We start from the raw sequence: 25,580 nt of genomic DNA on the forward strand, positions 1-25,580 counted from the left end.
TGTAGCACCCTTCCGGTGCCTAGCTGCCATGCCACCCGAAGGAAGCACGAGGGCTGGGATACTGCCAGGTTGCCCAAGCCTAGACAGGGGAAGTCGAGTGGCGGAGGTCGGATTCGAACCACGGACCTTCCGGTCAGTAAATTCGGGCTCTAACCACTTGGGCCATCTCGCCCCGGGAATCAAAAGTGAACGGTATCATCCGTATGGGACAAAGAAGAAGACCGAATAATACAAGCTGACACATACACTGATCCTAAAATCCATGGATGGTTTCCGGTCAATCATAAAAAAACAGCAGATAGCCAAGGAATACCTGGTATATCACACTTGGCTACATATTAGTCGTGGAAACAACAGTTCGATGCTCTAAACGGGGTGTACTACGAAAGCAGTCACGTGCCCAAATCGAAAGTCGGACGGCAACTACGACCCCATTTGTGCGCCATCACAAAATACGACCATACTCTGAATGTGACCATCACTCAGGTCTGATTGGTTGTGATGACCGCCGTACTTGAATTCTCCAACTAGCATCGTTCGAGAGGCTGCTTACTCGTGGTGGCTGGTTACGTACTAATGGATTTCAGGCGTAGATGAAAAACATAAACACTGTGGTTGTCGTGCGTACCGTTTCGTCAACCTCAAGGTAGAGTATGATAGTAGTCTTGACTGGGAACTTCAAACAAGAAGCCATTCCCAGTCCCACATCAACAGCGTGGCCACTTTGTGTTGTGTACTGAAGACGGTGGTGCAACTCGTCTCAAAATGAACAAAAGCTTGAGGCAGACCTTTATCGAGAAAGAGGAAAACTATTTCAACTATATTTATTGGGTTATCAAAGAATGTCCCACAGGAATCAGCCGGAATCTTCGTGAGGGGGAGAGAAGTACCGAGCTAAAAATGCTCAATTCTGATTGGTGGATATCCTGGCCATAACGGTTCGTGACACATCCATCCAATCGATGTAATGTTCGATGGTTTGAGACGAATCGTCTCCAGACACTGCGAGTAATAAAATGATCAATTTCCTTGCGAGCAAGGTCGAAGAGCCGAGAAGTATCGAGCATCCGTTTCGTTCTCACTTGGAATAAACACATACACATCAGATAAGGTATCCGAAATGTGGTATGTCCTGTCCAGGGGCGAGAAAATCCCACTACTGATCGGTCAACCATGGCTGATTGACGAAATGTTCACATACTATCCGAAAGGATTCTAGGCATCCTCGAGATTCGTGGGACCCCAGAACTGTTGATTATACCGAGAACAGGGAAGTTTCACGGATGTTCAGCATAGATTGACTTTAGGTTGCAGTATGAAAGGGCGAAACGTCACCATCAGTGCGTGTCAGTGGCACGGAGGCGCAATCAACTTGATGAACACCTGTGGGGACTCTGATCATGCCTTATTATAGTAACGGTATTTTCCTCGGCTTAGTTCTCAGTCTGAGCCTCCCAAGCTAGCGTTCACGTCAAAACAAACACCAAAGGTGCAAAAGGTCTATTAGCGCCCAAAACGAAATCAGGAACAGTTGTACAGCGCTTCGTATATATAGCGTAAGCGGCTATAACTTTCTGGAATTTCTGACGCGTTCTGGAGCTCCATTGGCAACCGGCATTTGGCCAATACTTGGTCATGATTGGCTGTTGGGTCCAGATTGTTGACCAATCAGATCTCGTCTTGATGCCGGACCGGCAAGCGTCCCGAATTCTGGGCCAACCTCGAGCGGGCCAGGCTTCTCGGCCGTAGCAGCGCCTAAAGACGTGCGGTATAGTGGGATCCGCGTGGATTCCTGCCCAACAGTTTTCAGGGATAACCCTACTTCCCGCTGCCTCGCGGGTCAGGCTTCTAATTTAAAGGCCCAAGATTGGTTCCTCAACTAAACGTTCTTCCTCCACCTAGGCATTCGGGAATTACCATCTGTCCAAACAGTTCGCCCACCGGTTTCCCTCCTCAGCCCGACACAACCATACAAGCAAACGTCGCTGTACCATTTGATTGGTAGTTTTCTGGCCGATGTGCGATGTCAAATACCTTTTTACCAAGCCCATGGGAACACCTCTGCATAGGAGCTTCCAACGACCGTCTGTAGAATAGTTCGGTGATTAAAGTGCCAGTTTACAGACCGGAAGGTGCGTGGTTCGGACTTAACCGCAATATCTGAATTGCTCCTGTCTGGACTTGGGCGACCCAGTACTATCCCTGCCCTCATGCCTCCCTCCTATGACAGGGCAGCTAGACACCGATATGTTGCTACAGGTAAACACTTTGCGAAATTGACAAACAGACACTACTTGCCTAGACCTTATAATCCCTTAAAGTTAATGTATGTTGTGTATCTAAAACACATATTCAACCCCCACGCGTGGTGATGCATCTTAAAACGGTAAGGACAAAATCAGTTGTTTTACATTTTACACTTTATGTGTGTGGTGATTCAGAATCGATGGCTTGTGGACTATATGGTGGGGGAGTTGAACTCAGTCCCATAGCTGAAAGCGCCGTGCTGGATTGGATTCCTGTAAACGGCCGTCTTTGTGGCGTTCCGTTATCCAGCTCAATCAGGCTGAGTGCTGCTGAACATGAAAATCGGTGCCTGTTTGTAAAATCGGCTTACGCCTCAACGGACTGCAGTTCTGAAACTGAGAAGTATGCTTTCTACCGACATGTACCCGGACCCATTCAAGCAAGAAGCATCATCCTTGCGGGATGATGTGAATGCGCAAGTCGGTCATGTTAGCTCCTTGCAGGTGGAACCGAGCGGTTGATTTAGAGTCGATGTTCATCGCCCAAACAAGGGAAAGCGACTCCAGTTGTGTTCTGATCATCACCTGTTTCTGGCTACTGCGAATTTTTGACGTAAGCGCTCACATAGCCTAACCTGATGGCCACCGAGCGCAAATAGACTGGATTTAATTGGATCAACCAAAACACCTTCGGCTTGGGCGATCGGACAGTATCAATCGACCTCACAGTTCTTCGTTCACCGACTGTTCGTCTGACTTCTCTTACCGAATTCCTGATTCACTTAGCTGTCAATGCTTTAGTCGTTGTTCTGTATCTAGGCTTCTATCCAGTGAAATAAAACAACTTCAGTGGATCTGTTCCATGCTACTGTTTTCAACATCCGTACTCTGCCAAATTTGGCCACAGGTTTTCTGGCTTATTCCTTGTTCGCCTTTTTCCGATCGATGTATATCACAAGCACTAATCCGATTAGCTACTATAGTAGTGTACGGCAGTGAAGCACAAATGTTCAACACCGATGTAATGCTGCTGCTGATGACGCCAGAGTGTTTGTTAATTCCGTATTAGGACTAGGTCCTTGCTAGGTACAATGCCAGTTTATTTAGTGTTCGCGTTATTTAGTTCTAGCTAACTTTTCCGAACCTGTCTTCCAATTTTAGCGGTGTTCGTGAAGTCCTGCCAATAGATCTACAGCGCGCATTCACCATGGTACGTTATGCTACTTCTTCATAGTTGCTTACTCTGTTTCAGTATGAGCTGAACGAGAAAGACCTTCAAGGTAAATGTGTTCGTCAGAATTCATGGTTTTTTAGAGGCTCGTGATGTGTTTTCACTCTTCGATTCAGTAGGAGACGAAAAAATTCTTGTGAAAGATATCGGCGAAGTCGTTCGTGCGTTAGGCCTAAATCCTACAGAATCAGACATACGGAAGTTTAATAACCGTAATGATCCCGGTAGGTTTGACCTTTCATTGTGGCCTTTGATCCAAACTGGCTGCACTTTTTTTGCTTTAACGTACCCTGTGTCTTCTAACTCGATTCATATTGAGGAAGGCTGGATCGCTCCGACTCCCCAGCAAGTAGTACCATTCCTGGAGGCAATAATTTAAGTATACCATAGCTTTTTTAACACAAACTGATTTAATAGTCTCCTGGAACGAACAGTTCATGTATGTGTGGATGAAGTGCTTGGAATCAACCACCCATTGGACGTTAAATGACGTTGAATGTTGAGTAAAAGACAGGCCATTTATAATTGGCTGGGTACTTCTGTATTACAGCTCCTCTCTTTCTTTCCAATTCATATATACCAGAGAACCATTTACACAAGTTGCTCGTTCCAAAAGACTCGTAAATGAGAGTTTTCTATCCTAAATGTTTTCTGGTATACCTTAAATGTTCCCACCAGAAAGTGAATTATAAATGACCAGAGGGGACGCTTGTGACGCTCAACAAACGAACGAGCAGTTCTTTACCTTTCCAACACGGCGGACATCCTTCGTTTTCATTCGGAATTTTCGGTTACGTGCAGTCATGTTTATGAGTTGTGTGCGGGTTTCCTCCATCACCTTCCAGAAACACCCTGGACACTGGTTATAAGTCCACATATTTCTTTTTCATCCTTTTCATTTGGATCCCTCTTCGACTCATCTTCCGCTTTAAAAATAAGTCACATTTCTGAGGACTTCCGTCTGTCATGTCGGTGGAGTCAGTTATAGGGAACGTCCATGGATACATTGAAATAATTATTCAAGGAATGGACGATATATTAGTGAATGTTCTGAAGGTTCCCAAAGTATGTCCACCGTGTACTTTCATGAGGGCGAAAGTTATGGTGTTATTCCTGCTGACTCAATTTTCTGACTTGCCTCGTTGTCCAATTCTATCGAAAAAATGGTGCGAACATTTCTGAGCAGGCCCGATGGGTTTCACTCGACAACAAAAAAGGTCACCATCAGATGGATTGTCTACCGCGTTTTCGCCAGAATTGATTATGTATTCCGTCAGCAGGACTAATGTGCTCGACTGCTCACTGAAACGCACACTGTATCTGAAATTTCTCCAAACCTAGCTAGCACTATGCACTGCGAATCCATTCCGTTCTTGAGTGTAGGCTGGTACATTCAGTATTTTCGCTGTATGTTTTTCATAAGCATTGTGAACGCTGTGTGTAGTTATTTCTGGCCAACAGAATGTGGCCTATCGTTTTTCAAGCGTACCCACTTTATGTATGGCGACTGCACACGTGACTTCAGGGCCACCCTCGCTGAATTGAGCTTTCTTTGCAACAGAAAAAATTAAACATGTGGTGTAAAAACCAACAAGGTCCGTCGTTTTCGATTCGATTTGTCTATGTGGGCAGAAACGGGACATGATCCCCAGTGTGACACCTCAAAACACTTTCGCTACAAAGTTTTTAGGGTTCTTGATGCCTTTGTGTTTCTTCGTTTTCCTCAACTCAGTGAGCCTTCTGAGGGTATTCTCCTCTCTCGAGTAGACATTCACTGGCTGTTTTCGATTATATCCCTTCAGTGGATATTTGAGCCATACGAAGAAATGTCGGAAAGATCACTTTTACTCTTCACGAGTTGGCTAACTTTACACGAGAGGTCTCTTAGCAGCATCTGTCTTTCTTGTTTTGCTCTGTTTAGGGAATCAACGGTGTGGATGAGTAGTTTTATAAAGAAGAAGACGCGTACTGTACTGACTGATGGGAGCGAACTATTCACCAGTATTTTACTTCACGATGACGGATTCTCGCAATAGGATAAACTGGCTTTATGGTTTCACAGTCTTGCATGCAGTATTTGGCATCTGTTTGAATGAGCACTTCTAATCTCTTAACATCCGATTGCGCCCCATAAGGTGACGGGGATCCATCCCTGCTACCTTTTAAATTTCCGTACGTCATTCGTTAGCGCGCACCTTCTTCTGTTGGCTGTTGGTGTATCATTTCATCGTTGTGGCTATCAATCCATTTCAAAGAGAGCGCGAATGTTGAAGCGCCCTACATCAAAACACCGCACCGACGATTCAACCTTGATTGGTTATGAAACGTTTGCAACTAAATTGTGTGGTTCTGCAAACAAACCAACGACCAAATTCAACAGTTGTCTGAACGATACACATGACTACGTGGGACCGAGGTTTTAGGACCGTTTTACTCATATTGTTGAGAGTGTAGTTGGTCAGATTCATCCATTCTTTACTGTTTGCCAGGGAAGTCATGATGCGTGTCGCCCACGCGTCAGCGTTGCGTGCAGCTTCCCTCACATCCATGGAATCGCTTCATATCTTCGAATTTGAGGTTCTAAATTCTCATTCTTGGTGTAGTAGAAAACTATCTTACTTTTGTTGCGATTTTTCGAAAGCTGATTGCATTACTCGACTCATTTTCTTTAAGTTGTATACCGAACCGCATGTACTTTAGAACTTCAACACATTTAGAGCAAAAGGCTGCGGACCTCGTTTACTGCCCGATTGTTTTTCCTAATATGTATGCTGTTAGAGGAAATTTCCCCCATGTGCGCCATAGATCTTCATGAGCTTTCAAGGGCTCTTGGTCATCAGAGACCAACATACCCCTCTCGAAGAGCCGAGAATGTGAAATGACTTTTGCTCTATCCTTCATTTCATTTCATTGGAGCTAGTTTTACCATCACAGTACGCCTAAGTCGTATGGATTCTCGCTTTTGCAACGCTGCATATTCCTCGTATCTCAAAGATCGGTGTAAAGAAGTGTAATCCCTCACCTATCACCGTCCCTTATGTACACTGAGTGCAGTTAGATTAACAAACGGCAGGAGTGAGTGGAATTTCATGCCAATCCAGGTTTCACTGGTAGTTGAACAGTTGGGTGTTACCCAGGTTCCGTCTTCAGGCTATTTAGCGAAATCTGATTCCACTGCGATCTTTCCTCCAACTCCTTTGTTTCAGGTGAGAGAATCACTTTCGAAATGTTCGTTCCTATCTATCAAGCGTTGGCCAAAGAACAGAAGGATATAAACCCTGAAGAGTTTATCGAGGGATTTCGTGTCTTCGACAAGGAATCGAACGGCTTTATCAGTGCCGCTGAGCTTCGACATCTTCTGACGGCACTTGGTGAACGATTACGTGAGGACGAGGTGGATCAACTCCTTGCAGGGATGGAAAATTCCCAAGGACTGGTACCATATGAAGGTGTGTTGGTTGTATGGTTCTTATGTTCTTATTTTGCCCGCTTCCCCCTGGAAGCTAAAATTTGATTATTCCAACCACTCAGACTACCCTGTCTTCTTCGTTCATGCACTTGAAGGTGTTATGGATGTAATGTCAGGGTAAACCATACTGACTGACGTCCAAGGATTTAAGACATCTACCAGTTTTACTCATAGACAATCTATGCGATTTGGAAATTGGCCATCGCCCTTGGGTTGCGAAGCTGTTCGCGAGGTCGTACCAATTGTTGGTGCGATCTGTTTCCGATTGTACTTGCTCCTCTGTTTCTTGCGCAATCACTTGTTTTGGCCAGTAACATCTAGGCGCATGTTTGCACTGCGAGCATGCAAGTATCCACCTTAAAGTTAAAGAAAACAAACTTAGATTAGCGACCGTTTGATTACATCCAGACCACCGAAATTCATCTGTTTTGTTGTATATTTTATGCTATTTTTACCTACTGCACACTCCAACTATCCTGAAAAAAATACACATTTATCGCCCAGTTCTGTTGGATGTTAGTTGAAATTAAAAATCTCGCAAGTGCAATCTACGTCTGCCACATGAATTGACCTCACCGTTCAGCTGTAATACCCTTTCAATGCCTAGATACTATGCCACCCAAAAGAACCACAAGGGCTGGGATACTGCCAGGTTGCTCAAGCCTAGGCAGGGGAAGTCGAAAGGCGGATGTCGGGTTCGAACTACGAACCTTCCGGTCAGTAAATTCGCGTTCTAACAGCTGAGTCATCTCGTCCCTTCGGAATCGCTCATTAGCTGTCGGTGCGAGAGAGGACACAAAACAGCTTAGTCACTAGAGTCGTGAACTATGTTTCCAGCCATTAGGGGACTCGTAAATTCCCTCGTATATTGTGTATTCTCGATAGTTGACCATCTAATCCGTTTTTTACTCATCATGATGCTCTTCTACTTCCTTCTTCACAGCTTTCGTCCAGCGTATTCTGAGTTGAACAGTTACTCAATGTCTGAGCCGTCAGCTTGAGCACTTTTTGTTGATTATCACATGGTCTATATGATTCTGATAACTATCTATCTATGTTCAGCTTTCAAATATATCTCGCCACGAGCGTTAACCCCTATTATCTGATGTTCAGCCTGGGTTTTTTGTCTAATGTGGTTCCTGCTTAACCCCTTGTGTTATATCATTTACGTCCAGTAGGTAAACCACTACTCGTTCCCATCTCCACTTAGTTTCTCCATTGTACCTTCCGCGGTTATTACATGTGATGTACACAAGGTTCTTAGCTAATTCCAGGTGCTTCGTACATTGTCTCCATACTACCATCTTAACAATTCATCGGTATTAGCCAGAATGCATTTTTCTTGAAATCTACACAATTTACTACTATATTCTCTTATTTACGAACTCTGTCGAGCGCAGCATGACGAAGCAAAGTAAGTTGAACCGCACTGCAAACAGCTAGACTGGGTATCGCACAATTAATCCAAGTTCTGGTTTGATTAGCTAACAATACTGCCTCCCACTCAGATCAACGCGATCGATAGTCAGCGCACTTTTAGTCTTCATACATTCCAATCCACCGTATTCTTGTTTCTTCGCTATCACGTGGGTCCCACTTTGTAACTGAATCTTGTGTCTTTGTATGTGCTCACCTCACAGTGCAGGAGGTTATCACATCTGCGTTTTTGTGAGTTGCATATTTTCGAGGGTCCTGCTATGCAGTACTCCTTCCTTTTGTGTGATCCACACACTGCAAGTGACCCGTCGGAGAGCTTCATTGATAGATATTTACCAACCAGACAGCTTTTGAAGAAACTTAGCAACTGCACACTCAATCCGTGAGAAAACCGGTCTTGTGAAGTGTTGCTCCTGTTACATTTGTCTTCAACACACCATCTGTCTAGCAAGTCGATCATAGTTTCCTATGCCGTCGATTGCCGGGGTTACGATCGCCTCCTGAGTGATGGGGAACTATGCCGAGGACAGGTGTCTCACGGATGCGGATAAAGAATATAGTATCCACTACTGGGAGCTATTACCAGACTGAGTTTAAGAGCCTACCACCTAGATTGGAAGGATCCCCAAAAGCGACTTTCTTCTACTGTTTAGCCAAATTTTTACTGCACGTCGGTTGAGTACTAAATACGGGAGGCAGTTTCGCTCCCCGAGAATATCTGAAATTTGTAATTTGCTCTTCGTTTGCTGACATCAGTTTCTTCTCCGCAACGAACGTATGATCATCATTATCATCAATCACAGCAGGACGTTGGTGCTTCATGTCACATTATCCCAATAAAGAAGAAAAATGGAACATAGAGGTGGACTTAGGGTTGATCTTCCACAATTATCTGAGGGGCCCACACCTCTAACATGCAGTCTTATAAGCTAGATGGAAGCTGGCGGTAGTTAGCCTCGGTTACCAGTGGCTTTTGTGTGAATCTTAGTCCTCTCCTCAGAACCTCTGTATTCAAATCCATTTCCTGACCAGTGTATGCCCCGCCATTGTCAGGCCTTCACCTATTGCCTGAGGTTTATCTACATTTCTTAGTAGTCTGTTTACTCGGCACTTCTGGTATGCAGCTCCCTGGGTGGTTGTTTATATAAACACGTAAATTTCATACACATGATCCCTAGTCCTATCAGCTGGGAGGCATTCTTTCCACTTCAATACTGGGCGCTAATGTTGGTCGTACTCAACACTGAGTGACATCAGATATCCCTGTCTTCTGTCGAAAGCGAAACATTCCCAGCAATACATCTACCGATGTTTTCATCGAATCTTTCTGAAAGCTACCCGCTTATTTCATTGTTTGGAAATAACCACTGTTTGATAGGCTGAAGGCTCCTAGGGTTATTTCCGTTCGGGCTCCTGTAGGTCTGCGTGATTTGTAGAGCTTGATGACTTCGTCGGACATTTTCAAAGAATCAGTTCTAAATCAGTGGGATTCCAGAAAGCTCAGTCAACCTCAGGCCCATTTTCGTTAATTAGCCGGTTCTCAAACGATCAAGCGGTTATTAGTCCCATTGCGTAAGTAAGTCAACGGCTGCTTAGACCGTGAACCGTCGGTAGTGCTTTCTAATCTAACCTTGACTGCACTGTTGAGCATGGTGACTATCCTTCCCTTCGGGATTTTTAGCGTGCACTGTGGTGAGTTTCAGCAACACAGCCAGCGTTTACCACTGCCCACCTACATTAACTCAACTAGCAACTGAGATATTTCCAAGTGAACCTGAAAGCTCCTGTGCAATAAAATTTGGGAGCAATGTAGACATAGTCTTATGGTGAACAGATTTCAGGAGCCGACTTTGCTCGTCAGACAGACCTGCTACTTAATGGGCCCCCACTTTGTCGCTTTGTTGAAAGTGCCAGCACGGTCTGGCGATATTCACATCTCTAGCATTTATGATGCCAACAATTGCTCTCACTCCGACGATTTTCCTTAAGACTGTTAGAACAAGAATAGTCGAGTTGATAAAGTAACAAAAGGTCCGTCTTGGCGAGATTAACAACTCCGGAACATGGTTTGCTAACGAAATGTAGTTGCCCTTAGTGGTGAATGTCAATAGATTTCCAGTGTCATTACTAACACCTGAACTGCATACCTACTTAAAATATCGGTCAGTGAGAGTTAACAGAACAGTAGTATTCAGGAAATCTCCAATAGCTTGTTTGCCTTTGTCCTGTATAAGTATTCACAAAGATCTCTCCATCGTGACTATAAAAAACTGAATTAAACGAACCGTCAACTTAGCATTGGTGTATTTGAAAACAATGAGTGCTTCCATTTAATTAAAACTTCGACCTCGCCTTTGTATTACGTGCATTGGTGTGAGGGAGGTCACATACAAATAGCTATGCATGGTAGCTTCTGGTAAGTACCAGTATGTGTACATTGATACGGTTCACGAAAAATTGTCAGCGAGAGGTGGTTCAGGCCGAAATCTCTGCTTCCTCTTTGGATGGCGAGCTTGAAGAGGTTCCACTGGGAAGGTACCGTTCGTCAAAATAGATCATTGTAAGACAGATTCGGGTTACCAGATTTCAGCTCAGATGTGCTGCCTAGGAAGAAACATACCTTGAGAAAGGTGGAGTTTTGCAAGATGCACAGTTGGCTTCGATGTGCGACCGCAGTATGCATCATAATAGCAATGATTTAGGCCAGGTCTTTATCCTTAAAAAGACCTGAGTCAGGCGTTACTTCTTCCTTATCCAAAATGACCTGGTTTCACCCAGTGTCTTTCAGTCAGAATTCACAGTTTGAATTTTCAATATTGACTTGTAGACTTGTTTCTTCGTAGGCCATACGTACTGTGGATCATCTAAACGTTCAAAATGGCACAGTCGCGCATAAATTGTTGCATAACTAGCCACGAAGTCAACCCAGCAAATTTTGCTACAAGTAATCTGGTGTAACTAGCCACGAAGTCCCAGCAAATTTTGCTACAAGTAATCTGGTGCTAATTCCAAAACCTGCATACAGCTTTCCCACTCGCCGATGATCTCGTAATTGGGAGCACCGTGCCGAAGTCGGTTGAAATCATACCTTGAACATAACTCGCCAAGAATAGGGACACTGCTATCGTGGGCATTACGCATCGCACATGTGGAGTCCGCACCAACTGCTTAGATCGATGAATTCAGCTCAGTTTAATGGGTTGAGCGTCTACCGAATCCACCCTCATAGGCCAACTGCTTAGATCAATGAATTCACCCTGTGTTGCTCAGTTCCGAAACATTCAGCGCAGTTTAATGAGTTGAGCGTCTACCGAATCCACCCTCATAGTAAACGCAAGGGACAAACTGCCTTTGAAATTCACATTCTCCACGTCTAACTGGTGACCCACTTCGACGTTTCAACCACTAAGTCCCCATAGACAAGCGAAAACCAATGTAGGCTTAGAATGGTCGCAGTTGGATATGAGTAAGGTTATGTACCGGGAGATTTCGCTCCGCTTAGAGACCACTTCGGACAAAAATTGTGGCTGGTAGTCACTCAAGGCGACAAGATCTTGGTGGAGCATAAGCAGCTTACTGATGAGTCCGACTGCCAGGACTTATGCTGTCAACAACCAAACACTCAATCGGTACGTTCGCTAATTGCGTAGAAGTACTTAGTCTCATTGTGGGAGTAGCAGTTCATTCACCTTATTCTGTGGATCAAGCAGCCGCTCAATCTGAATGACGTGTGACGTTGCCTTAGTTCCTTCTAAAACACGTCTAGATGTCCAAAAGTTGCCTCAGAAAGTGTTACTTCACTGGCATGGTATACGGTGTTGGTTTTTGCACACTGAGTGATGTACATATTCGGAAGGCATTCCAGTGTTCTAGCAAACATGTCTCTCCCTTCATGGTCATGAACCCCAGTTACGATCATGACTGCATCAGCTTTTTGTTTTCGCGACACTGCGTGATCCGCCTAGTCGGCACTGGACGAGAATATCTATGCTTCCTAAGCCGATACGTAGTTGTCGTGTGATTCAGAGAACAGTCGCTATCGCTTGATCGAATTCAATCAGGTCTTGTCACAACTAGTTTGACGCAGTTGGCTGACCTCGTTTATAGACTCGTGAGAATACGCGCGCCATACTGGATCTCGATGCGTACACTGAAAGCGTCTGCTATTGGATAATTGATGCTCGGGTTCTTCAGTGGAGCGCCTGGCTTGTTCGCACCGGTGATATTTTAATGAAAAAGACGGAATGAACGAAGGAAGTTCTCGTGGGATTGTTTTTAAAACTTGGAGCCGTCAGATTTCTAGGAGAGATTCCGCTATATTACTAAATGGTTACTGAACATAATGTAAGCCTAACATAGTCTGGATGTTAAGTGTCTTTAAGAGGCAAACGTCTACTTGATTGCCCGTTAAGTTAGTAAATTCACCTCATATCTGTAAAAACACCAATGTTTACTAGGTATTTTTAACAAAGCTCTAATAGAGGGGATACCATGCACTTGTAACCTTTTATACCTCCGGTGCACATGTTAGCTCACGCACCTGATTTCCCTGAAGAGTAAACATACTGTTAGTAATAACCGGCGATGAACAATGAATCAAACCTGGTTCCAAGACTCCCGCCAAACAGTTGTGAACCGCTGACAGCAGGCATCCAACCGGTCTCGTAAAGGATGTCGGACAAGCTAAGTCAAATCTTTTGGTTGTGCTTCTCCTATCAAAGACTATTGTTTCCTGACCACCACTAATTTTACTGAACCCGAGTGTTCCAGTACACCAATGGCTTGGCATACGACACAGCTCTCACCTTGTGGTAACACCTTCGTATGCTGACGCCGGCGCAAACTGCCAATCAGCCGTGAAGACAGCAAATCCACCTTGTATGGATCAGTGAACAATTCTGCAAGGCACAAAGATGCAATCTTATACGATGTTTTCAAATACTCACACTATTCAGTGCTCAGGCAGTTTGTTTATTGTACATTGGCAACTGCCTTGACAAACACTGAATGCACCTAGTGAGATGTAGGTGTCCCGTTTCTCGATAAATTCGAATCAGTGGCCTGTAAATTTCCCACTTACAAAAACCAATGCTTCTACCAACTGCTGGTGGGCACTTGTGGAATTCTGGAACTCGTATTCATATCACATAGGTGAAATCTGGTGACTACAACTCCCAGCCATAGAGTTGATACAGTCGTCAATGCTCTTCCGCGCTTTCCATTCGACCTTCATTTCCAGCTAATAATCACCGAACCAAGAAGTCATACAGTGTGCAGTCGAATCCACCTATTTTTTCTTGAATCTGATTCAACTTTTAGAAGCTCGCAAGTCGGAACTTTGTGGATTTCAACCTATAGTGTTATGGGGAGATTTCGTAATTTTCAATGGGCAGTCTGTCCTGTAAGCTGATAGCCCAGAACTACTGTGAGGCTGTTTGATCCTTATGGCGAGTCATCACCAGTGCGCATCTCACGAAACTCTAGGGAGTTTCTAATCCGAGAACTCCCTGCTGGTAGGTTGAACACTTCACGATTTGGTCGCGACCGGCTGATAAGCAGTGTAATAACCTCACAATTAGGCATGTAGCTTTTAGTTTGTGTGGAAATGTTTTAGGTCTTACTGCCCTCAAATGCACTGCTTGCAGTTTGTGAGGGTCATCTAGATAAATGCCGTGGTAGTCCGTTGCTGCTGTACTTGGTCTTTCTGAGCCGATTCTGTTATTGTTTCTACGGTTTACGCGGTTCAGGGTAGTTGAAGAAAATGGCTAAATTAGGTTCGGGCATAAATGTAGAATCAATTATTCGGAGTAGTCTGGCCCCTATTTGAAGTAAATAAGTGAACGGCGGTTGTGCTTTCTTGTCATAATTGCCAATTAGTGAGGCTACTCTGGTACATCTCCGCGAATTTTCAATATCGTATCGCACTTGAACACAGATGTGCACTTAATCGATTAATATTGTTTCAAATGATCCCTAGAACAGCCTTTGAACAAAATCCGGTTGAGAAGTGTCATAAAACAGAGGTCTATCCCAGTATCACGTTAAGACTAACTCACTCTGCTGATCAATGACGTTTCATTTTGCCATGTAGTATGTTAACCGACTCACCCGCACTGATCAACGCGGTTTAGCGACTAGCCCCAGAGGAACCGTGGAATGAAGTTCTCTGAGTAGAAGAAAAAAGAGATGAAACTGCGCTTATACCCGTTCATTTTCCCTATATTTCACTGTCAATCATAGGAATTTTTCTAGATCTACACTCAACATTAATTTAGCCTTACTAACCGGCTATTCGTCCGCCTTGAATACGGACATTTGACTTTACAGATCTAAGCTAAACATCACCCAACTATAAATTTCCCAGTTATTTTACCGACTTTTCAGAAATGGCAGTTTCTTGATAGTATCCAGAATTTTCTAGATGGCAATCATATCCTCACAAAAATTCCGTACCGTGCTCCTATTTCCGAAGGGGCATTTCGGAATGGTACGCAGATGCATCAGATGTACAGAGTCACCTCAGTTTTCAGACGGTAGGAAATGACTAATGATGAACTTAGAGGAAACATAAGACGAATGGAGTAATTACTTCACACAGTACACTTAAATTTCCACATTTACTGTTGTGGGTTGTAAGAACTAAATATTTGACCCGTTTCCTTCTAATCTCAGACTAAGCTTATGTTTGAGAAAGACGCTATGTGAGCTAGAGATACTGGGGATACTGGGGATACTCCGCAGTTGGTGTTTGAGAAATAATGGCAAGTGGTGAATGCCTCTGACAACCCACGTTCACGTACCACAGTAAAATTCAACGTCGCATCCGGGTGACAGAACTCAACATTTCAAATGCTGTTAGCCTATACGTTCATGGAATTTATAATATACTCTGTTAGCCCATTGACATACGGTAGTTACACAAGACAGAAGAAGCCCTCCGAGGGCTCTCGCTTAACTGCTTTCAGGCGGACTGGTGCTTGCTGAAGGGGTACACAAAAAGCAAGTCTTTTTAGAATCTAAGTGACCCGTTAGACACCAGCAACCAAATGAACAAGCCATGTGCGTATTATCGGAGCTAAGCAGTCAATATACAGTTCATCAGTCGAACAGATTTTCCAAGGCAACAAGCGGCGCATGCACTCGGCCAGTCAACGTCTTGGTAGCCGAACATTCCTGTGTTCTCGCACTGGTACGCCTGTTGTGTACACTGAGCAAAATTCACGCATTTTGTCACCTGAAGCAAATTTAGAGGGTCACGCTCAGCTCACTTATTTGGCCTGTTGATTGCATGAAGGATGGACATCCTCTGAACACGCACTGCTATATAGGCGGGCCACAATGTCGCAATCAGCTCATACATACATACATTCGGTTGTCTTAGATTTAAACAAGCAGGCTGACCGTACACACTTGAAGAGCTGATTGTGCTGCTGCCTGATGCAAAGGCAACACTCAGTTAATGCACTCAGGTCGACATGTCGCATAGGTGAAATACGCCCAATCCCCACAGTATGGATAGAGTCCGCTCTTGATTCGCATGCACCTATAACTAAGGTGAACTTTCCTCCAGAATTCAAGATTGATTTTATCAATTATTGAGGGCCTGTTGCTCGGGAAAACCTTCAAATTATGGGCTCTGAGGCAACAGCTCCAATCGTTTGCATCTGTCCAGGATACTGATATCCCAAGTCGCGTATTCTTCCAGTTGAGGTCAGATCGTAGGTCACCTACCTGGACACCTTGGATAGCGCCATCATTATATTGCATTGGCTAACCTCGAGCGATACGATCAAAAATGTATCGCCCCTAACAATGATCCTTTAAGGCCTGATAGTTGTTGTTTCCTGCTAGCCGTCAGCGTATCCTATATGATCCACTTAAATTTTGCGCATTTAGTGCCCACTGTTTGTTTCAGCAACACCTCTTACGCAAGGAGGGTGCGTTAACATGGCTTTCAGGCTCTATTGGTGACTAGACTTGCACCATGTCTGGTTGGTATCCTGCTGGGACATGACTCTAAATAGCAAGAAAAGAAGGATAACCACACTTTGTGCTGAAAATACTGGTGATGCAAATAGTGATATTAGGAAATTTGTAATTTAACAGTACTGGCTGTTTGGTGGCAATAGGTCGAGGATTATTTCCAGTGCAATCGCCACAATGTAAACAACCAGGTATATTTTCATACAGTATTGCTTGTGAGTAGCTTGTTTGCATTTTTGGGGCAATCCTGTATAGTCCAGGAACCAGCTTATTAAATTACCTAACCCAAAGAACAGTGCAAAACGAGATGGTCAGGCCCAACTCATCCAGCCGTCATTCTCAAGGCTAGACAATTCGCCTTTTGATTTTTCTTCATAAAGACGAACAGATAGTTGCTATCTATGCGCGGCTCATACCATCTATACTCGTCAGCCAAACAGCTCTATTCAACTGTCCTAATTAATTGTGTTTATCAACACAATATGTATTTACTTATCCCTCACGAGTAGCACGTTTCCAACTTGTTGATTGGGTTCCGTGTACCTTTGCTTAGACATTTGTAGATATTTTGTGGTAAGGTTCCACCGAATCGTAACTGAAAGCTGTAACCGTTTTGGATAATCGTCCAATAAGTATGTAAACGGAATGAATATTGTTTATAGGATAACTTCTTGTTGTGTTCTGGAACATTTTGCATTTGAGAGGTGTCCTCTTATAGGAGTTTATCGATTCCATCGGTTCAACAAAACATCGGAGGGTGTTTACTAAAGGATTTTAAATATCTGTAGCTATTGATTTTGGAAGCAGAAAAGAGCAAGCCAGCAGACCTTGTGTGACGAATTAAACAAGTAAACAATTTCCTCCATATAATTTTTATAAAGCCTCAGTCAGTCGTCGGCTTGGCGTTAAGGTACTCTGCAGAGCTCCTGTCCTGATGAGGTGTGTACTATTAGTATTAGTATTACAGAATGCGCCAAAAAACAGTATTGGGAACCTCTTTTTAGAGCAGTGATAGTTTAGCACGAAAACGATTGAATCGCAACAAGCGCATATAAAATGCCATTTTCGTTTACTGAACAGTAAACACCCTCCGTAACCTTTTCCAAGTAGAAACTTTCTTCAATATGACCGATATTTTGGTTACCCAACTGCTGTAATGTCTAAATTATCTCTGACATGCAGCTTCGAACTTGTTGTTTGCTTTCGGACAACCTACAGAGAAGTAGGCACAAGGGCGATTACTTAGTTACTAAGGTGTCTTAGTGTACTACATACATGTCACCAACAGCCTGATTCAGTAACTGCACGAACGTAACTAGGTTGCAGTCATTGCGCGGATGATCGCTGTTGACAGAATGTGGAAGTACGAACTGTCTACCGGCTATATCCTTCGGTGGTCTGTCCCAGGTATGCTCATCGTAGGTGCAATAAACTTGTGTTTCTGGTCCTCAGACGGCAAGTTAGGAACGGCCAGAAGTTCTTCCCCCCTGGTGCGACGGTATCATGACAAACCCGCCTCCAATACAGACAATTCTCTCTACGACGAAATTCCCCCAATCAAATAAAAATAAAATGAACTGCCACCGGTGGAGGTGCAAACACATTCGCTGTGCCCTTTGGACATCATCAGATACATCTCTGTTTCAGATGTATTGTTCGTTGGCTGCTCCATACAATAAAGCGCTTTCTGGCAGCCTCTGAGATGAAGTTTATCCATTGGTTTCCCAATGCTGCAGTGACTGAGACTCAGTGCTATCGTGACCTCCAGATTTAGTCAGCTAGGTGTGATATATGTATCTTTCAAATCTGAATCAGTTTGCAAGTATGTTACAACAGCCTCTCTTCGGTTGAGTTATTACCTAGAATGTTGCAGCAAAGATTGTTCACCGTCTTATTTTCTTTTGAGTAGTTATCCATGGTTGTTGCAGCGAGGTTTGTGATTTGCCACTCAATTAACGTTACGTCAGAGATCTACTTCAATAACCTGATTTTCCAATAACAGTCAGTCCAGAACATCAGCTAAGCCAAAAAAACTGTGTGCTCAGTGGTTCTTCTTTTTCTGACGAAACAGGAAATATGCGCGCATAAATTAGCGCTGGCCAAGTTCTGTTGTCGCGCTGGATGTCGCACCTGTCCAGTCAGACCACAGGGAACGACCTGACAATTTTACCTCACAAGACTCATCAATCGGAACCTACCCTTTTGCGAAGGATTACGTTTAACATACATGAAAATGTCACAATGATAATAGTTAGATCAGCTCCTTTTCAAAGATTTCGATTAACACATAGCATCTAATGAGACGTGAGATATTTTGTATACTCCCGTTGTACACACTTTCGCTTAAATGAATGCTTAAACGCACGACAGTATCAAGCAAAATGGTGAGACTCACTTAAGTCAGCCTGTAAACCACATAGACCATTCATCATTAATGGGCAAGTCACTTATTCGTTCAAGTGTGTGGAAGATCTACAAGGATTTCTGAGCAAGCCCCAAAGAAGCTAGTTGGCACTGAAGCTTGGTGGATTGCAAAAAGTGTAAACAACCAGGACAGTTAGTCAGAGTCATAGACCGTCGGAACAAAAGCAGCCTATTAAGCTTCACTGAAACAGTGGTGATTCGATGCCACGAGCCAACCTTGTGCAAAAAAATGTTATTATATGATCAACCTTGTATTTCTAAGCCGGACATTAGATCACGTTTACATCTCCCGTACGTTTATCTAACCTGACCTGCGGTTCGAAGATCTTCGCTCGCCTTAGTGGCAGAAAAAACGTTCGAATGACTTTTGGAGAAAAGCTTTTGGCATGTGAGCACTATTTATGGGTTGCATCACGATATTTTCGTTACGAATACACTGGTAATGTTTTGTTCGTCATGCCTCTGTTGTCATCAAGCATGACAGTCATTCGCCCATGACAGTTTTTCGGGAAAGTACCAAGGGCTAATTCACTTACTTACTCTGTGATCAATTTTATCTATTTGATGAATGCAGTCTTTCTTTCGCAACCTTCGCTTCAGCAGAACTGACATTCACCATTACCAATATTCTGAAGGCTTTGCTGATCTGCTTAAATCAAACCTCCAGTATGCCGTTACAAACATGAATAGTGTACTGCGATATCTTACCTGTTGCTAGTATTTTGCTACCATTCCACTTCTGGACGACACAATTGCCGGACTATATACTAGACTTGAATCAGAATAGACTTAACTGAAACGCTGTGGGACGAGCAAGGGCACCAAATAAAGTTTCCTTTGCCGGAAAGCCGACAGGCTCTATATAGATATTTCATCCTTACGGAAATCACCAGCATTACACATCTAACGAACCCTCAGATTGATCAGAATCTGCGACATCCCTCTTGAGTCGTTTGGCCATGAGGGGTTGATGAGCAATGTAATCAACTCGCACTTTGACAGGATACATCGTCACTCGTTCTTCATTCATGGAATCCACATCAGCTCCTCGAATGAGAAACTTCCGGATGGAAGTTTCATCAGTCATGTGAACTACAATTCCTTTGGAGACATTTACAGTGGCTATAGGAAAAATACCGGGTCCTCATATGATTGGTTTTGTGGTCTCATTTTATGTGTAATTTCAAAGTCATGACTTGTCTTACTTGACTCATCAACTGTTCCCTACATGAGGATGAAAAGGAAGAATCGGCTTTTAAGAGGGAGTAGCTCGACTGTCAGTTTCGTAAAGGAGCAAGTGACTACAAATAAGTGAGATCATACTGACTGTCACATGCGTACGATTTATTCGGTAGCCGAACTTTTATTCATTCGAAATTTAAGTTGGTTTCTATGCCCATTTTAGTGTGGGAAACATTTGAACCTCTGCCTATTTTTCCATACTAAGTTAGCTTGTTTTAACTTATGACGGCTAGGAACCTTACAGTTACTAGGTCGACTGGCCAACATTGACACGGCTATCTGGGCTACATGCCTCATGCATGGTTGACTTGTGCCGTGCCTTACCCATTATCATCATAAATATCCCTGGTGAACTATACCGATATACCCTAGTACAATATTTAGCCACATTCACCCCCATTCTTAAGAAAGGCTTCTCTCATAATGACACAGCGCAAATTATTTGAGAAGACTGCATCAATTACAGACTTGCAATACCTGACGGCTAGTTTGACGTAAGTCTCAGGAGTCATTGTATCATTTTTGTTAATACCACTCCATATGTATTACAAGAATCACTTGTGCTCTTTAGGCTTTGAATTTGTGCCAGTTGGCTTTCATTCAGCTCATTTGAACCCTAAAGATGTACTTTCTAATCAGAAGATCCAAAAATGTGTTCTGAACTACAGAGGAAACGAATGACTGAAATAGTGTTTAGTAAGGCGGTTCTTCATATAGGGATCAATTACAAAGTATCTGAAACATACAGAACTTATTCTCAGAGCCTTGTCAGCCAGGTTACTAACTGGTTGTACTTTCAGTATGAAGTGAATTTCCCTGTAATCCCGATATAGAAGCAAGAAAAAATGAGACAGGGAATGTAAGAACACAAGCAATTTGAACAAACGAATGCTTTGGCATCATATCAGTTGGCTCTCCACTTGGCAAAAAAATCTACCTTACATTTTGCAACACAAGGCCTCTAATTGTCACCGTCCATCCATGATCGGTGTGTATTGATAACTCTGGGTAAGTGCGGTCTGCTGACTGATCATTATATAGTTAAAATTGGCTCTCTTTCCTTGCATGGAATGCCATAAATTCAGGCCTCCAACCTAATTCTCTTTCCGCTGCAATATTCAGTATCATTACCAAAGTGGCTTGCGATGGGGATCCAATTGTTGTCCGATTTCGACAAGGCTTGGTATAGAATTCCAGTGAAAGCGGGTTTAAAGTTTTCAGTCAACCCAAGGCAACACAACACAGTCCGATTTTTCTATTTCGCACGACTACTTGAAGAATACCGAAGAACACTGAGGGGATCTGCTAAGTTTGGATTTGTTAGTACGTGTATACGGCAAAATTGATGCGCTTGAGGACTTGCACTGGCAACAACCGCTTGATAAATAATGGCCCAATTAAATTCAGGATATTTTCAGTGCCTAGAGAGTAAACATGGACTCATACCCTGTCCATTGGTCTGCGTTCGTTTTGAACTCACATTAGAGCCTCTGTGTCAAATGAGAATACCCCATGCATTTTCTGTGGCTCTCTCGATCACGGATAGTAGTTAGGAGACAAAATACTGACCTGTGGTCGGCACGTGGTATAGTTGGGACTTGCCCCGTCCAAACCCACGTTGACAACTCTGTTACGGGTGTGATTAGTGTCACCGTTATCTTCGAACCCAACCAAACGGAAACATGCGATTTCTTACGCCTGTGTGCACGTACGCGCCTCTATCAGGTGCAAAGCACAACAGCATAAACAGATGGTCCAGAGCGCACTGAACATCGGCTGATTTCCGGGCGGTGACACAGACCACTTGAGCTGGGGCAAGAGGTGCTACTGATTTGGGAACAAGTACGGACTGGTGGTCTCCCTAAACGAGGCTAACCGAAGCCAGCCAATCAAATGAGCGAGGGCTTTTGGTTGCCCGCATGCGCAACCAGGAGGCTTGAAAGGGGTCGGAGAACCATTGTGTGTTTGAAAAGCAATTCGCCTATCCTTTTTTTCAAGACCAAATGGGCGAGGGCTTTTGGTTGCCACATGCGCAACCAGGAGGCTTGAAAGCAGTCGGAGAACCATTGTGTGTTTGAAAGCAATTCGCCTATCCTTTTTTTCAAGATTGTGAAGTCATGGCCACTGATGCACGTATGTAGCTGAGTGTGGCCTCAGTACTCGGTAAACCGATGAAACACAACTTCTAGATCAACAGACAGTGAATTTAATTTCAGGATCCCAGAGCTGACAAAGTAACTTGGCGTACCAGCCGGACCACCAGACCATAGACGATGTTTTGGTTACTAGCTCAGATAGCTGTCTGCTCGGACCATAATCACTCAGCTGAACCTCCTGAGTTTAGTTGTATCGACATGCACCAATGTTACGGTGGCAACAGAGTGCAACCGTACTATCGTCAAATGTGGATATGCTCATTGAGATTTGGTGGTGATGGCTACATGACAAATGACATCATAATTTAGTACGATAAGATAAAAATAACCGTCGTTGTTGAATAAACCTACTCTATTCAGATAGCTTATACATATGATGGATCAAGGGCTTATTGGCTTTCTTGGTTGGAGGCACTTGGGGTTTTTCTTGTTGAAGTACCATTTCTATAGTGAACACTTTCTACAAAGAAACAGGGGCTCTCGTACCGATTTCACTGTTATAAGTTGTCTCACATGGAGTTCAATAATCCGGTTGCAGTATTTTACGATCCTTGTTTTTCATGGCTCCGAATCGATGTGCGATCACCGCAAAACTCCTTTGTTATAAGCAACCTCAACCTACGAAAAACACTTCAAAAGAAAAGGCTCAATTCGTGGAACAGCTGACAGTTGGGAGGCACTTCTCCCGTTGCGTAATCCCCGCTGACCATTCAAACTTTTACTCACCTCTTTGAAAACAAATTCGAAGGTATAATCACTGAGTGCAGGAATAATACAGTGTCAGAAACGGGGTTCCAAGAAACGCCCCGGAACACTTGTTTTGCCCTAGTGATGACGTCTAGGAAACTGAAAAAGCTGGGTCTATCGGATTACGTTGCAACTTGGTTGGATTCAGATTGTTCATTTTATCCTACTGAGACTTATCCGGAAGGACCAGTGTGACTTGTGTTGGACACTGTGCTATTGAAACACCAATTTATTCCAATGACCACGAAGATAAGGGGCAAAAACCAACAGAAATTTTGTGGATATTACCATTGGGTGTGCTGTTGGCGGACTCCAATGTTAGTAAAAAGAACGAGTGGTAATTGCAAATTCGAATATTGTAAAGACTGTTGTGGATTTGCGACCCAAGAAACGGAAGCCCAAACTAACCTTTGTAGGTATAGCGAAAGCCGGAAGGAGCGCATCCACGATTGTTTAGAAAAGGATAGACACCAATCGTACTAGAGCAAGATAGGAGCCACATTCACTCTTAAAACTGACCTTGCATACTCCGATATTTTTCAAGAAAACCAAAGACACTTGGTCACAGATTTGGGTGCACCTTATGCAAAACTTTGAAGTAAACAGAGTACAAAGTTTTCATTATCTTGTTTAATTCTGTGTAGGCTTTATTAGGTATTAGTCATACATGAAAAAACAGCTCGAGGTTTCAAAAACAATGTTTCTTCTGAAGACATAGTAGTGTACTACACTAGTGTCCCATTAATTTTTAAATAAATCAGCATATGCCACTGAACCAAACGAGCGAATTGGTAGGAGAAGACTTACTACGTTTTGGTAACAAAAGCCTCGATATCGCATTTAAACGACAAGCATCGGGAGACTGATGGTGACATGAGGATACTTCAATAGAGACAGAGATTTCATTCGATTAGCAAAGCCAATCTATGCTGAAAAACCGCGACACACTGTGCACTTGTTTCATCCTTGTTGGGAATCATCAATACTGTGAATCTCACGAAACTCAGCGAGCATCGAACGTACGACTTACCTCCCAGTGAAAGGAGAAGGCCTTCGCTGCGGAGTTAGTTATTAGAGAACGCCAAGTGAACGGTTACCGACCATTGGACAGGGAAGCAAAACCCTCATATGAATCTTGTTTACAAAAACTGATCATCCATCTTCTCCTTGAACGCGTCTTCCTGAACTTTCCTGGATATTCGTTGACTGTTGCTCAAATGCAAGCAGATACGACTCCACAAATTCCGTAATAGATCTCACTTTTCAAGAGACGCGAAGCGGATTTACGAGAAAACATACTACTCGCATGCCCCCATCAGTATTATCCACCCCTACACCAGTATTTGAACACTTAACCGTTCGGCCACGGGAGGCTGATCAGCAGCGTAATCAGCTCTCAATCAGACAAGCTATAGCAAAGCCCATTGTTAAATCACACAAACGTGGCCACGTGCTGACTGACTCCTCAAGTGCTGACTTCTCAGAAGAAAGCTTCGACCATCTTGTGAAATTATTCTTCCCATTGGCTACTTATTGACTGGTCATCAGGAGACCGCAATATGTTCATTGTGACAAAAAATCCTCAGGTTATACTATCTTTTTTCGTTCATATATCCATGAAACATCATAGATATAAAAATAGTCTCATACAGAAACCACTCAAAAAAGCAGTCTTTCGAATTCTCCGGTCTTAATTGCACCGTGTGATTGTTTCTGATGATGATCACCATTTAACCTACTTCTCGAGAGAGTCAGAATTACCGCAGTGAAGTTGTGAGGTTAGCATTGGTCAATAAACAAGTACCGGGTTATATTCACTCTGATGAATCATAAGCACGGTGAATTTCATGAGGTCAAATTACGTTCAACTAGGGGTGCATTCACAAGTGGTTCCCACTCAGGACTATGCTTGACTTAACCCGGTTTGCTGAATGCTTGTTCAAGCTTTCTCTGTTAAAGACTTTGGGACTGGTGGGATCAGACCGTTTTGGTTCTTTGTGTGGTACTGTCCGAACAAATAAAAATTAACCAACACTTCGAAGTTCTTCAAATGCGCTTGTCATCATCGAAAGATGGTAAACCGTACACAACATACTTCTTGAAACAAACATGTTCCTGTTTCCATTTGTATTGCAGGTCATTCCAACCGGCCAAAGGATTTTTGAGAACCACTCACATTTTGTTAGAGATCACATCGCCATAATATCACTGAAAATCGGACTCTCAGTGGAGAAATCATAAGCGCGAGCCGATTATCTTCTGTACTGTACGCTTCCTTCACACTGAGAGCAAATCACAGCCTGTGCTTCATTTAAACTTGTAAAAGAACAAGAAGTAACGAGAGACCACGGGGGGTACTGTGCCAACCCCTAGTGTTCCATGGAAGAGAGTTCATGCTGACCAGTCCCACAGTGCGAGGAACAACTGCCAAACTAAAACACAAACCTTCCCGTGAGAAAGTCCTGTTGCAGACTTTATTGAACAAGAATTATTGCTAGAGGGAAGTGTCAAATTGAATGCCCCAATCCATAACCAAGCCGCTTTTTAGAAAGCCTCGTGAGAGACGGTCTTTTGGTTACTTTATTCCGTTAAAATAGATGATGACCGTCTAATATGTCCTTCAGAGGATTTGTGCCCTGAGTTTG

The 25,580-nt window shown here is 43.5% G+C and overlaps 1 protein-coding gene across 1 annotated transcript in view; it reads left to right on the forward strand.

Annotated features, from left to right (window-relative positions):
• The window catches only part of T265_00314 (hypothetical protein), a gene marked incomplete at both ends in the record, with an annotated part of 44,017 nt that overhangs the window by 6,425 nt on the left and 12,012 nt on the right, over positions 1 to 25,580 (forward strand). Inside the window, 4 exons of the mRNA XM_009164059.1 lie at positions 3,408 to 3,456; positions 3,499 to 3,526; positions 3,594 to 3,701; positions 6,684 to 6,926. Coding sequence (XP_009162323.1) covers positions 3,408 to 3,456; positions 3,499 to 3,526; positions 3,594 to 3,701; positions 6,684 to 6,926 — 428 coding nt within the window. The remainder of the gene's footprint in view (positions 1 to 3,407; positions 3,457 to 3,498; positions 3,527 to 3,593; positions 3,702 to 6,683; positions 6,927 to 25,580) is intronic.

This window comes from Opisthorchis viverrini (genome assembly GCF_000715545.1).
Source record: "Opisthorchis viverrini unplaced genomic scaffold opera_v5_3, whole genome shotgun sequence".
Taxonomy (NCBI): Eukaryota; Metazoa; Platyhelminthes; class Trematoda; order Opisthorchiida; family Opisthorchiidae; genus Opisthorchis; species Opisthorchis viverrini.